At 39.3% G+C, this 13,248-nt stretch overlaps 1 protein-coding gene across 1 annotated transcript; it reads left to right on the forward strand.

The window, feature by feature from the left end:
• The first annotated feature begins 2,742 nt into the window (after nucleotides 1-2,742).
• Nucleotides 2,743-12,218, forward strand: LOC311500242 (interferon-induced, double-stranded RNA-activated protein kinase-like). The gene is made up of 19 exons (XM_084561506.1): nucleotides 2,743-2,929; nucleotides 3,815-3,941; nucleotides 4,103-4,170; nucleotides 4,303-4,446; nucleotides 4,549-4,681; nucleotides 4,851-4,918; nucleotides 5,038-5,128; nucleotides 7,527-7,582; nucleotides 7,668-7,755; nucleotides 8,174-8,205; nucleotides 8,285-8,324; nucleotides 8,410-8,486; nucleotides 8,602-8,721; nucleotides 8,854-8,982; nucleotides 9,068-9,284; nucleotides 9,373-9,513; nucleotides 9,632-9,733; nucleotides 11,182-11,244; nucleotides 11,463-12,218. Exons 1-19 carry the CDS (start codon nucleotides 2,829-2,831, stop codon nucleotides 11,586-11,588), a joined length of 1,923 nt encoding a protein of 640 aa, XP_084417632.1. The 5' UTR covers nucleotides 2,743-2,828; the 3' UTR covers nucleotides 11,589-12,218.
• The last annotated feature ends 1,030 nt before the right edge of the window (nucleotides 12,219-13,248 follow it).

Genomic DNA, 13,248 nt, shown 5'->3' on the forward strand with positions numbered 1-13,248 from the left:
CTGACTGACAGTCACTTGTAATGGTGACCATTAGACACAGAGTTGCAGACATAATGGATGGATAAAATATCTAATATTATTCCGGACATGTTACCTTTTGAGAAAAAGTCAGCTTGAGGGAAATACCGTTCAAGTGCTGCTTACATTTCTGGATATTTATTCATGGAGATCATGCAAGCTGTTCTTTGTCTTGTTACAGAACCAAATGATAAGTTTAATGCTGCATGTGAAACCAGAAGACCGACCAGAGGCAAGCAAACTAAAGACGGACCTGGAAGAGTGCAAACATTTACTTGCGGAGCTTAAAAATAGGCAATAGGCACAAGGAAATGGTAAAACGGTTAGCGTTACAAGCACGGCTGTTAATTCTGCCTTAACTGTCATAATCATAGACTGTATAATATCTTTATATAATATCTTTGTACTGTCTATGGTCATAATGTGTGGAAATTCCTGAGTGCTGAGGAGATTTAAAAAAAAAAAAAGAAAAAAAAAAAAAAAAGCTGCTTTCAGGAATTGACGTCATGTATCCGGATTATAAAGTATGTGTCACTCTGCTGGGACGGAAAAGTAAACTTTTTGGAACAAGCGAATACATCTTGACATTATTCACTCATAACATAATAAATAATCATAGTCTTGTTTATTGCTGGGTTATATGGGTTTAGTTACTAGGTTTAGTAAACAGGTTATATTCATGCATGATTAAGTGCCTTGATTTGTTCAAAACCTATTAGTTCAAGGAGAGTGCAGGAGGCCTTGGTGCCATCTCAAGGAAAACACTCCCTCCTTCTCTAGAATAGGTAACATGTTTGATTATAGGCAGTATGACGTGTACTGAAGATAATCTACCATTGTGTATAAATACTGTTTCATTCTTCTGTTCTGGGAGCTCCTCTCCCATAACCTTGTGTTGTGTGAGATTCTGTGCACTGCTTGAATAAAGAGATTTGAGATCATTGCAAGAGTGGTGATTCCTTTTTTCTCCTCACATAAATTGGTCCTTTGAGCCGGATCCCTGGTGGCATCCTTTTCCTTCCTTCTTATGCATGGTATATGTTTTCATGTTGGTGTGAAAACTTGTAATTGTTAATAATAAAGTTAATATACTGGCATATGCTGCAGTAAATGCATATGATAGGATGTCAGTGGTGAGTAATCTAGGCTAATATTTTTATTATTTGTTATCTCTGTGTTACAGTCATTTGATAAACTGCAAATTTTGACGTCCTATTTGAGAGGAGTCCATTTTTACTGCATATGGTGTGGGACCACCTACAATGGTAAGACTGATAACAACATAGCTCAAGTTTTATGGTTATTTATGGTTACATGTTCTGATATACTGTATATTTGTTTCATTTTTTTGCAGATGAAGAGGACTTGTGCTCAAACTGTCCGGGGGATACGGCAGGAGACCATGAATGAACTTGATAATAAAAAATTTAAAAAATGATGTACAGTAGTTCCCAGTGAAAAGGCAGACACTGGAGGTATTATATGTGTAAGTGAAAATATAATTAAAAACAAAACATTTTTGTATTTCATCAGATTTATAATCCTATGAGCAACAAAGACTAAGTGTAAAAAGTCATCATTAGTGCTGATTTATTTATTGCTCCATTAGACTCTGCTTCTAGAAAAAAAATGCTGTTTAATTTTGTGAGGGGATAACAAAGTCAGATATTTTGCTTTATAATTACAAATGTGGAGAAGATACATGTTAATGGTCATATTTTGAAGATTTACAAACATCTTGCCATTTCAAGAGAATTTGCATACTAGCGTTTTCATTAAAGAGTTTGTTTTCTTAATCTACGTTTACCATATTTTATTCCATCTTTAATTTAGTGACTTAAAAGAGAACAATTTACTTTGGGTTACTTGATAACAGTCATTACTTTTCTTATTGTCATTTTGCCTTTTTGCATGTGCTCAGCTGTGCATTAATATGAGTCATAGTTACTCAAAAAGATAAAATGTGTTCTAGATACTGAACCGCTACGTTAATGGGACATCTGCAACTTGCTGGCTAGTTCCTCAACGTTTTGTTTTTATTATCAACTACATTTCCCGTGAGTCTTAGCTAAAACGTCTCAGCAACTGCAGTTGTATAATGCACATTCCCTTTGTCAAGGTGAGGAACAGGTAGGTATTTTACCGAAGCCAACATTTTTTTTTATATGTATTTATTATTATTGTTTTTTACAGCTTCCACTTGGTTTAAATAAAAAAACAGGTTTTAATATGTCATACTTTTTTTTAATTAATGTCACAACCTGGCTCAAACGGCAGTGACAAAGAAGGGAAGCCACCTAAAGTCTACTAATAATTGTATGTATTTAATGAAGCGAAACAGTCTGCACATCAGTGTGCATGCTATGTTGGTGTGTGTGTGTGAGTGAATGGTGCAGTGTATGAGGATGCAATACCAAACACACACACAAGAGAGAAGTCAGGTGACCAGCCAGGTGAGAGAGAGAGCGAGAGAGAGAAGTGAGCTAAGGCCTGCTTTATGGCCTCCCACTGCAGCTTTCTCAGGTGTGCTGCATCTGTGATGAGACTATAGCTCCACCTCCCAGGCTCCTGCAACACAGGGAATAACAGCCTCCCAACCCACAACCTAAGGCCAGCCCTAGAGGCCGTCACATTAACTTTATTGAACATCCTGGCTCGTTCAGGTTCAGCCCTTCAGACGTGTCATGACCGTCATGACGTCTGATCTTTACAGCGGAAGCGAAACTTAGACAGAGGTGAAAACAGTCGGGAGGGAAATGGGAAAATTTTTATTAATATGATTTAACTTTGTTTAGAGACAATAATTTAAAATGGAAACAGAAAATTTCGTAGCTAAACTGAACGAATATGCACAGAAAGAACGACTGGTCCTGAAATTTGAGGAGGTTGATGGCCCTGATCGTATTCAAATGTGAGTTGGACCAATTCTTGCGAAGTCATGCTCAAAATGTGGGAAATGGAGACATATGGGACCATAGCCTGTATACTATAAAGAGAATGGGTACTTTTTTGACTGGGAAGATAGCCTGCAGAAGTTATACATGAGTATCTGCTATGTATACGTTTGAAGACAACATGCAAAGAAGTGCCCAGAAATCTTACTTAAAGGAAAAGTAGCAATAAAAAGGACTCAAGTAAAAGTACAAGAAATATGAAAGTATTAATTACACACCAAAGTGGGCACGGTTTTTATAAGTTTTACTTTTGTTTATTATTCGTTTCAAATACAGACTCAAAACACATATTTTTAAAATAGTTTACTCCATTTAACCCGCTCATTGCTTTGTACTTAAATCTCAAAAGTACATTGTATGTTTTATTTTTATGATGTTTTATGTAAGGTGACATTGAGCGTTTTGAAAGGCGCCCACAAATAAAATGTATTATTATTATTATTATTACTGTTGGATTAATATGCAAACAGCATACATGTATCTGACTGAGGCAGAGCTGATTTGACTAGTTTTATATAGTCAGGTAATTTACTTTACTGAATAACTTTTGTTATACAGTTATACACTTACACTTCTTGATGTTAATCCTTGTACTGCCTTGTCACCTTAGAATTTCCCTTACATATTAACTTATCTTATATTGTTTTATATTGGTTTATAAGGTCTTATCTTAAAATACAGCTATGTTTCAAATAGGAGAGGTCTTCTCTTTTTGCATTTGGGTTGACTGTCAGGTCTTACTGGGATAAGCCATCATCAATAGACTTGTTCTGTCATAAATCAAAACAAAAATAGATTAACTGTCTGATCTGTGTAACAAAGCTCTTGCAATTCATTTACAGATTCACCATGAGAGCCGTTCTGAATGATAAGGCCTATGAAGTTGGTGTGGGGAGGAACAAGAAGGAAGCCAGACAGAACGCAGCTAAAAATGCTTTGAGAGCCTTGTTGAAGGAATCATCTGAACCTGTAAGATAATTTCGCTGCTTATTTTACTCTGTATATGTGTGAACGTGTTGATGTACTGTTTTATTGACAGACAGAAAATGCAGCCGAGGCTTCTTACTACTGCACCTGCTTGGCGTACAAGTGTTGTCGTTGATTATACTCTCATATTGTTGTGTTCTCAGGCTGGAGATGAGACATGCAGGGACGCATCAAAACAACAAAAAGAAGACTTGAACGTGTCCAATCTCTGGTGAGCAAAAATGGAGGCCAAGTAATATTCTTCTTCTTCACTATGAAACTCTGTGTAAACTACTGTTTAGCTTTAGCTCTGACTGGTTATTAAAACGTTTAATTAATATATATTATGTCTTTGTTACTGCAGTGATCAGACAAAGAGCTTGACTGTAAAAGAAAGCAGTGTTATGGACACAAATTTCATAGGACTTGTCAACCAATACTGTCAGGAAACAAGCTGCATCCATACATTTACTGAAGTGAGGAGAGATGGCCCAGCTCATAATCCTCTGTGAGTTTGACTGAACTTCTGTTATCTGAATAGATTCTGAAAAACATCACTTACTCGTTACGTGAGTGTAATCTTTACACAATTCCTCTTTGTCTCATGCAGATTTTTCTGCAAATTAGTAATCGACAACAAAGAATACCCCGTGGGTGAAGGTAAGACTAAGAAGGCAGCCCAACAACATGCAGCTCAGCTGGCCTGGTCTGCTCTTCAGCAACAGTCCGACTGGGACAGCAAGGTATTTTAATATATTCCAATCCTTTCTATTGTCAAATATAGACTAGAAGAATAAAGGATGATTTCTCTACACCATGTTGTAGTTAGTCCCTTGTTTAGAGCACTGACAACAGATGTTTCGCTGAGATGAAATAACTTTATCTCAAACTGATTTTTTTTGTGCACATTAGGTGTCCTTAAGGTCAACAGCATCACTGGACGGTGAACCATCCTCAGTGTCAGCGTCATCATCTGCACTGTAAGGCACTTGGCGTTAGTAGGACAGTAGATTGTGGAGTTAAATGTAATAGCTGTGAAACTATATAAGCTCTACTGTATATTGAAGCAGGTCTCCTTACATCTGTTGCCTTTCTCTAGGGATTCCAGTGAGGCATCATCACAAAACGGGCCATGGAGCACAAGTGACTCAATAGTATTCGCTGATTCACCAAACGCTTCCAAGGCCCAGGTCTGTAGTAGGCAAAGCAACAGTCTACAATAGTTTTGTATGGCTGTGCTGTTGAAGGGTGATCCCCACATTAGCTTCAGGACACCGTGGTCCGTTTTAATGACAAAGTGTGCTGTAAAATTTGTATATTTATTTTTGTGTACTATTTTATTTTTTTTCCACTCGTCCCATAAGAGTGTGCTCTCTCTTTTTCACTTGTATGCTTGAGGCAACACTGCTAAAGTGGTGCCTATATGGAACTGGGCAATAATACGTTGAGGCCTGGGGGCTTGTTGGTAATTCTTCTCTTTCTGCTTGGTCTACTTCATACAAGTCATTGTCATTAATCTCCAGAGCCTCTCCTATGGCACTTCCAGACTGTAGTGCCTTCTCAAACTACTCTGGGCCACCATTTTTATCCTATCCATGCTCAGTTCTTGAAAACTAATATCATCCACGCAACTTATAGAGTTCCTACAGCAAATTTAAAGGGGAAACAATGTTTTTTTTTACAACCTGGACATTATTTCTGTCATAAAATACGATCGTTTAAAAAACCATATAACTTTGGTGTCATCTGGAGTCATTCGAACGAGATCCGCGTATATCCATATAGTGACTGGGGCACCGCAACGCAGCCTCTATTTAATGCATTATCTGCCGCGAAACGCGTTCATTTCATCAATATTTCGTTATGGTACGCTAGTGCTACGTTGAGTCCGGAGTTACCTGTTATCTATTCTTTGGCCAGGTGTTCCTCTCTCTGCCTCCGCGTCCTCATTTCAACAAGCTCCTCATCCGTGTACTTTGGCTCAAAACGGTATGGACGTCCATCATAATCAAAGTCGTCGTCCACAACCTCGGAATTGGAAAAACATTCAGCCATGTTGCAAAAACTAGCATTAGCAAATTACAGGTAAACAAGCCGCGGATGACATCATCCAGGTCAGAGGTTAGTAGGTCAATCTACAGACCCCGGATGATGTACAGACTCACCGGGGAATATCACTAGCATATCATAACAAAATATTGGTGAAACGAACGAGTTTCGTTGCAGATAATGTGTTATTTAAAGGCTGCGTTTCCCCAGTCACTCCCACTATATGGATATACACAGATCTAAATATCTGACGAAAGACTCCAAATGACACCAAGTTATATGGGTGAGTAAACGATCATATTTTCTGCCAGAAATAAGGTCCAGGTGTAAAAAAATAGTACCCTTTAACAATGGAGACCAAATTCACATTGCTGCTGCTTCAGGCCTCGTCCACACGTACGAAAACGATCTTTTCCCCCCTCCGTTTTTCCTGGCATCATTTCAAGAATATCTGTGTCCACACGGATCCGTTTCAGCACGACTGAAAACGCTGTTTCAGTTTCGGAAATTCACTAAAAACGGAGAGGAAGAGGCGGAGCATGCGCATAAAGCTTGAGCGCTGTTTACAAATCGGCTTTATAAGAAACCAAACTCAAGGAGAAATGATATTTTGCCCTAGTAACCATAATAGGCTCAATATCTTCTCCAGCAGGAACACGAGCATGTAGTCCGCCATTGTTGTTGATGTTGTTATGAGACGTCTGTAGTGGAAATTTTCTGGGTACTGACTAACATAACAAAATATTGATGAAATGAACGTGTTTTTTAGCAGATAGTGTGTTATTTAGAAGCTGTGTTTCGATGCCCCATTCACTCCCGTAGTGGCCTATCCCACGTCTCGCGGGATAGGCTATAAGAGGTGGAAGGCTGCTCGAGGGGTGTGGCGATGACGCAAGAGGTGCGTTTGCGAATTTTTCCACCCTGGGACCAGGTTTCAGAAAAGTGCATTTTAGGGCGATGCGTTTACAGGATTCATGTGGACGATCGGCCAAAACCATGCAAAACATCTGCATTTATACCAAAAAGCGTCTCCGTGTGGACGGCCCCTCAGTCTCCTCTGTCATTTCGAGGTGTGAATATTCAGATCTGCATGTCTACTGTCCAGCATGTTGATGTTATATCTTCAAAACCTGTATTTTGGTACACCTAGTTTTCTCACCAGATCACGACTGACCTCTTCCTCTTCCAAATGGAATAAGGCTGTAAATATTTCATTGTTGTTTGCTGGTGCAGTATAGCTCTCAACAGAGGCGAAGACAACTGAATTTGAGGTCTTTGAGGGAAAAACAACAACTTTGAATAAACTGCCTTATTTATTTGAATATGATGTTACCAATAAAATCTTACCATATAATGATATAAAAGATCACCACTACCAACAAAATTAAAGTACATTTCTAGGAGAGGTACCTTTAAACATCTGTGGTTTAATACAGCAAAAATGAAAATGGTTGTTAGACTAGCATTGCGCCCTAGTACCAAAGAGCATCAGTCACTACAAAATGTGGTACTGACCAAGCATCTCCTTTGTGTTTTCAGGTTACTGTCCGATCAGCTGATACACCACCCAAGATGTCCACACCATCAAGCACACCGTGAGGCACTGACTGAGCACTATGACAGATGGTGAAGTTTAATGTTGAGAGTATTCTCCTAATGTGCATTATTATATTCTCCAAGGGACTCCGGCCATGGAAAGTCAAGTGTCCCAATATCTACAAGTGACTCACCACTTTTCACCAATTCATCAAAACCTCCACAAGATCAGGTCTGTTTTTCTAATGTATGCACCTAACACTGCTATAACTCCTTGCAGAAGCGATACCAAGTGGTTTTAATTTACATTTTAACTCATTAAGATCAAAGTTCCCCACTAGAAAACATTGTAAACGCTAAACATTGTTGGATGATAGCCTCAGGGTTACCTTAAAAACTTTGACACCATCATAAAAAACATGCGTGCATTTCTTCCAGCTTGTCGCTACATATCGCCATTTCCCACTGAAAACTCTGTGTAGTTTGTTGCCTGCTCATCATAAGTGTGAACGTGTTAATCTCTGTAAACCTCTTAATCAAATTACAGGTTTAGCATTGGCCTTTGAGCTTTTTAGATTACGAGGATGTTTAAGAGAGAATTTTTTTTTCCCGCTTGTAGTGAATTTTTTTCTCTACTTTCCATTATAAAGGTTCAAAGTCCTGATGTGAAGCCCAAAATAAAGTAAGCCATCCTTTTAGACCCACTGCATAATATTTTCGATGTTATTGTTGATTATATTTTTGTTTGTTTTGTTTGTTAGACTTGCAGCAAATTTCAGAAATGCTCGCAAAAGCAAAGAGGTAAATTAAGAACAGACCATGAGTTTATTTGGATGGTTCACGCTTAATACTGTATATTAACTTCTGTATTATGACTTTCATTAAGGATATAATCAATGTCAGTGGCAAGAATCCAACAATCAGTCAGAGTGAGAAAACAACAACACAACCAGTCAAGACAAGGTATGGAAAATTAAGTCATTAGCCCATTAGTCATTTGATGTTTATTTTCATTATTAGACATTGTTTAACATTATTATTATTATTATTATTATGACATTATTATTAATTTCTACAGGTTTACATCAGAATTTGACTGCATAGAGCGCCTCGGGAAAGGAGCCTTTGGTAGTGTTTTCAAGGCAAAACATAAACTCGAGGAGAGGTTTTATGCTATAAAGATTGTCCACTACAAAGAGTAAGTCAAGTATTAAATGATGTTTAATTTTTTCCAGTCACTGGTGTTTTTTTATGAAATAAAAAGTTGATTCAGTGCAAAATAGGCTGAAGGTTTTATTAACCCTGACATTTTCTGTCTCTTGTGGATTAGAAAAGCTCTTCGAGAGGTGGCGGCATTGTCAGACCTCAGCCACTGTAACATTGTTCGATACCACACCTGTTGGATGGATGACTTGGACTACCAGTGTGACTTTTCAGACGACAGTTACAGTACTTCACAGTAAGCCGCATCCTTTCTCTTACGCTACTTATTTTCTCAAACACAAGGGTTATTTCACAACTTTGCCTTTATCTTGATGTTCTAGGTCTTCCAGCGATGCATCTGCAAAGTACCTCTACATTCAGATGGAGCTGTGTGACGCCAAAACACTCAGAGTGTGGATAGACGAGAAAAATACTCAGAACGTAAAGAAATCCCTGCGAGACTCCAAGAGAAGAGAAGAAAGTCTGAACATTGCCCTGCAAATGTTCAGTGGCGTCGAGTACATTCACTCCAAGATGCTCATCCACAGAGACCTGAAAGTGAGACAAAGTGGATAAAAGGATTTTTAAAAATATATTATTAATTAGTCATGAAGCCTCACGTTTGTTTATTCTTTTCCATGGTTAGCCTGCCAACATATTGTTTGGTCGAGATGAAAACGTGAAGATCGGAGACTTTGGGCTGGTCACTGCCGAGAATGACGGCGATTCTGAGAATGACGAGAGGACTGTCTACAAAGGAACCCCGTCTTACATGGCTCCTGAGCAGGTGAGAGCAGCTACACAGACATTAACTTCACATTCTTCTGCATAGCTAAATATTAAATTAAATGTGTCTGTGGACATTTTAACCACTAGTGTCCCTGTATTGTGTTCTTTTATGACAGAAGTACAAGAGCACTTATGATCAAAAGGTGGACATCTATGCTTTGGGTCTGATTTATTTCGAACTCCTTTGGAACCTCTCTACAGGCCATGAACGGGCAACCGTGAGTTGTTCAAAGACACTTTCCAAAATGATGATATGTGCCTCAGCGCTGATTATTAGAAATTGCTTCCAATTAGTTTTAAAGACAAGTACCAGAAAATATATCAACATTTCCTCAAAACATGATGCGTCACAGTTAGCAAGGGTGGAGTTCTGTTCGTTTTAATACCTAAGCGTACCTATGACTCATGCTCATGTGCACAGTTAAGTTGTGGCTTGTGTTTAAAGTTATTATTCAACTGACTGACTCTATGAGTATTTCATAAGTCACCATTTTGCAACTCATTTAGGATTATGTCCATACAGTTTTAATATCTTGTGATCAGTCAGTCTATGATTTTTACATGGGCAGGGGCTACAGGGGTCCTCCAGCGTTAAAAACAGTCTCACAGGCTCCAGGAAGAAGCTGTTCCTCAGTCTGGTGGTCCTGCTCTTGATGCTCCGCAGCCTCCTGCCTGAGGGCAGAGGGACGAACAGTGTGTGTGTGGGGTGGGTGGTGTCTCTCATGATGGATGTAGCCCTTTTCCTGCATCTTGAGGTGTAGATGTCCGTGGTGGTGGATAGACTGCATCCCATAGTCTTCTGTGCAGCTTTCACCACCCTCTGCAGAGCAGCTGCCATGCCACACAGTGATGCAGGAGCGCTGGATGCTTTCCACCATACATCTGTAGAAGGATGTCAGGACTGAGCTCCCAAGTCCGGCGCGCCTCAGCCTCCCGAAAAAACATTGTGGATCCTCACAGACTGTGGCCTGTCTGTCAGGAAGGCCTAGACCCAGTTGCAAAGTGTGGCGCTCAGTCCGAGTGTTGTCAGTTTATGTAGGTATGATGGTGTTAAAGGCTGATGTGAAACCCACGAAGAGCAGGCGGACATAAGAGTCCTTGTTCTCTAAGTGGGTGAGGGCTGTGTGGACCACAGAAGATATGGCATCCTCCGTGGATCGGTTCTGTATGCATACTGGTGCACAAGAGAGTGTCTGAATGAGCCATTCAGATTTGTAGCCCTTCAGGGTATAATATGAGTATAAACACACCCCAGGTTGGTTCAATCATTTCCACTGTGATGTTTTTGCCCCTGGCAGGAAAAGCACAACTTCCAGAACTGTTGTGAGAACAGGGCCATATAATTTGCATTAAAAGCTCAATTTGCATTATCGCGTCAGATCAGGGGCATTAAATGCCCCACCCCACCTCATCTCACAGGGAAGTGGATGTAAACAAAGTGGAGATTGCTGTGCAACAACTTTCTGTAGATCTATTGATCCACACAAGTCACTCAGGTCTGTCAGGTGGTACGAATGCATCTGCAAGCTGGTTTGACATCTGCCTATCAGACCAAAAACAGTAGAACTTGCTGTAACTTTGTAATACTTTGCAGTGAGAACAAAGCATGTCTATTGATTTGCTTCACACAAGTTAAAGGTTCTTTCTCTTTTCTTTCTTTCATCAGATTTGGCGGGAAGCCAGAAATCAGAAGCTTCCTGAAGCATTTTCTCAACATTTCCATGGAGAGGTAAATCAGTATTTGTTTAATTTAGTATTTCACTGACTGACAGTCACTCATAATAGTGACCATTAGACATAATGGATGCATAAAAATATCTAATATTATTCAGGACATGTTTCCTTTTGGGAAAAAGTCAGCTTGAGTGAAATACCGTTCAAGTGCTGCTTGCATTTCTAGATATTTATTTATGGAGATCATGCAAGCTGTTCTTTGTCTTGTTACAGAACCAAATGATAAGGTCAATGCTGAACGTGAAACCAGAAGATCGACCGGAGGCAAGCAAACTAAAGATGGACCTGGAAGAGCGCAAGCATTCACTTGCGGAGCTTAAAAATAGGCAAACTGTCTAATTGGCACATGGTAAAACGGTTAGCGTTACAAGCACGGCTGTTAATTCTACCATAATAATAATACTGTCATAATCATAGACTGTATAAATATTTATATAATATTTTTATATAATATCTTTATACTGTCTATTGTCATAATGTGTGGAAGTTCCTGAGTGCTGAGGGGATTTTTTTAAAAGCTGCTTTCATGAACTGACATGTCTGCTGGGATGGATAAGGGTAACTTTTAAAATGTTAGAACCAGTGAATACATTATGACATTGTTCACTCATAACATAATAAATAATCATGGTCTTTTTTATTGCTGGGTTATATGGGTTTAGTTACTAGGTTTAGTAAACAGGTTATATTCATGCACGAGTAAGTGCCTTGTTTTGTAGAAAACCTATTAGTTCAAGGAGAGTGCAGGAGGCCTGAGGCCTTGGTGCCATCTCTAGGAAGATACTTCCTCCTTCTGGAGAATAGGTAACATGTTTGATGATAGGCAGTATGACGTGTACTGAAGATAATCTACCATTGTGTATAAATACTGTTCCATTTTTCTGTTCCGGGAGCTCCTCTCCCATAACCTTGTGTTGTGTGAGATTCTGTGCACTGCTTAAATAAAGAGACACTGACTTCAAGATTCGAGATCATTGCAAGAGTGATGATTCCTTTTTTCACCTCACATAAATTGGTCCTTTGAGCCGAATCCCTGGTGGGATTCTTTTCCTTCTCCCAACCTGGGAATGTAAAGACTGTGCACAGCATAACTAAAATCCTTACCTGTGAATTCAGAATAAGGCATTCCATGGAAGGAGGAGGGACGGGTTCAAACGAAGGTGAGAAGTCTGTTTCTTTAGTCAGCGATAAAATAGGTTCAATAGAGTTTTTCTCTTCTCAGCAATAAAAAGATTTTATAAAAGAACCTATGAGAGAGCGAAGGTCTGTCAACAGTACTGAGTTGTGTCAGACCTTCTGAAAATGGATGTAGGCATCGGTTTTTAGATATTCCCTACTGAAAATGGTCATAGGATTCTAAGTTTAATCGACAACGGCGGCGCGTCAGCATGACTGACCGCCCCAGAATCAGGTCATGCATGCACGCACAAAATGTTAATAACATGAACAGAGACAGAAGACCAGAACATGACTTTGACAAATACCACGAAGAATATCACCCACACATGCACGAAGAAGTGTTAAACTTAGATAGTGTTGCTACATGCAGAAGGAGAAAAACCTTTTATCTTAATGTTTGTGGTCAGGAGACAGTGATCCTTTGCGATTCAGGAGCGTGCAAAACTGTGCTATGAGCAGATGAAGCTCCTCACGGCTTGCAAATGTCAAACGATAGGATGATAGTTCTGTCATCAACTGGAAGTGGAGTCGTTGAGTCCTTCACGAAACAGACAAAACTATATGATCCAGTTACTGGTTTCACTACAAAATTAAAAATAGGAATAAAACCAACAGGGAAAGGTATGACAACAGTCAGAATGACGGGCCAAACTAATATTTTTGTGCTGCAGGATATGACTCAACCTTATTATTGGTACAGCATTGATCCAATAACAACAGGCCCAGCATCAATCACAACAGCCTTGAAAACTCAAACTGAACAATAACAAAACCAGGAAATGTGCAACCAGAATGTGAAATGCATATTATAACTCATTAC

Source organism: Chelon labrosus (genome assembly GCF_963514085.1).
Source record: "Chelon labrosus genome assembly, chromosome: 15".
Classification (NCBI taxonomy): Eukaryota; Metazoa; Chordata; class Actinopteri; order Mugiliformes; family Mugilidae; genus Chelon; species Chelon labrosus.

What these genes read in the sequence shown, in the direction of transcription:
- LOC311500242 (XM_084561506.1), top strand. Translation starts at nt 2,829, where the DNA reads ATGGAAACAGAAAATTTCGTAGCTAAACTGAACGAATATGCACAGAAA. An exon ending in TTGAACGTGTCCAATCTCTG is followed by an intron (nt 4,171 to 4,302) that starts GTGAGCAAAAAT and finishes TTGTTACTGCAG; the next exon opens with TGATCAGACAAAGAGCTTGA. An exon ending in AAGATTGTCCACTACAAAGA is followed by an intron (nt 8,722 to 8,853) that starts GTAAGTCAAGTA and finishes CTTGTGGATTAG; the next exon opens with AAAAGCTCTTCGAGAGGTGG.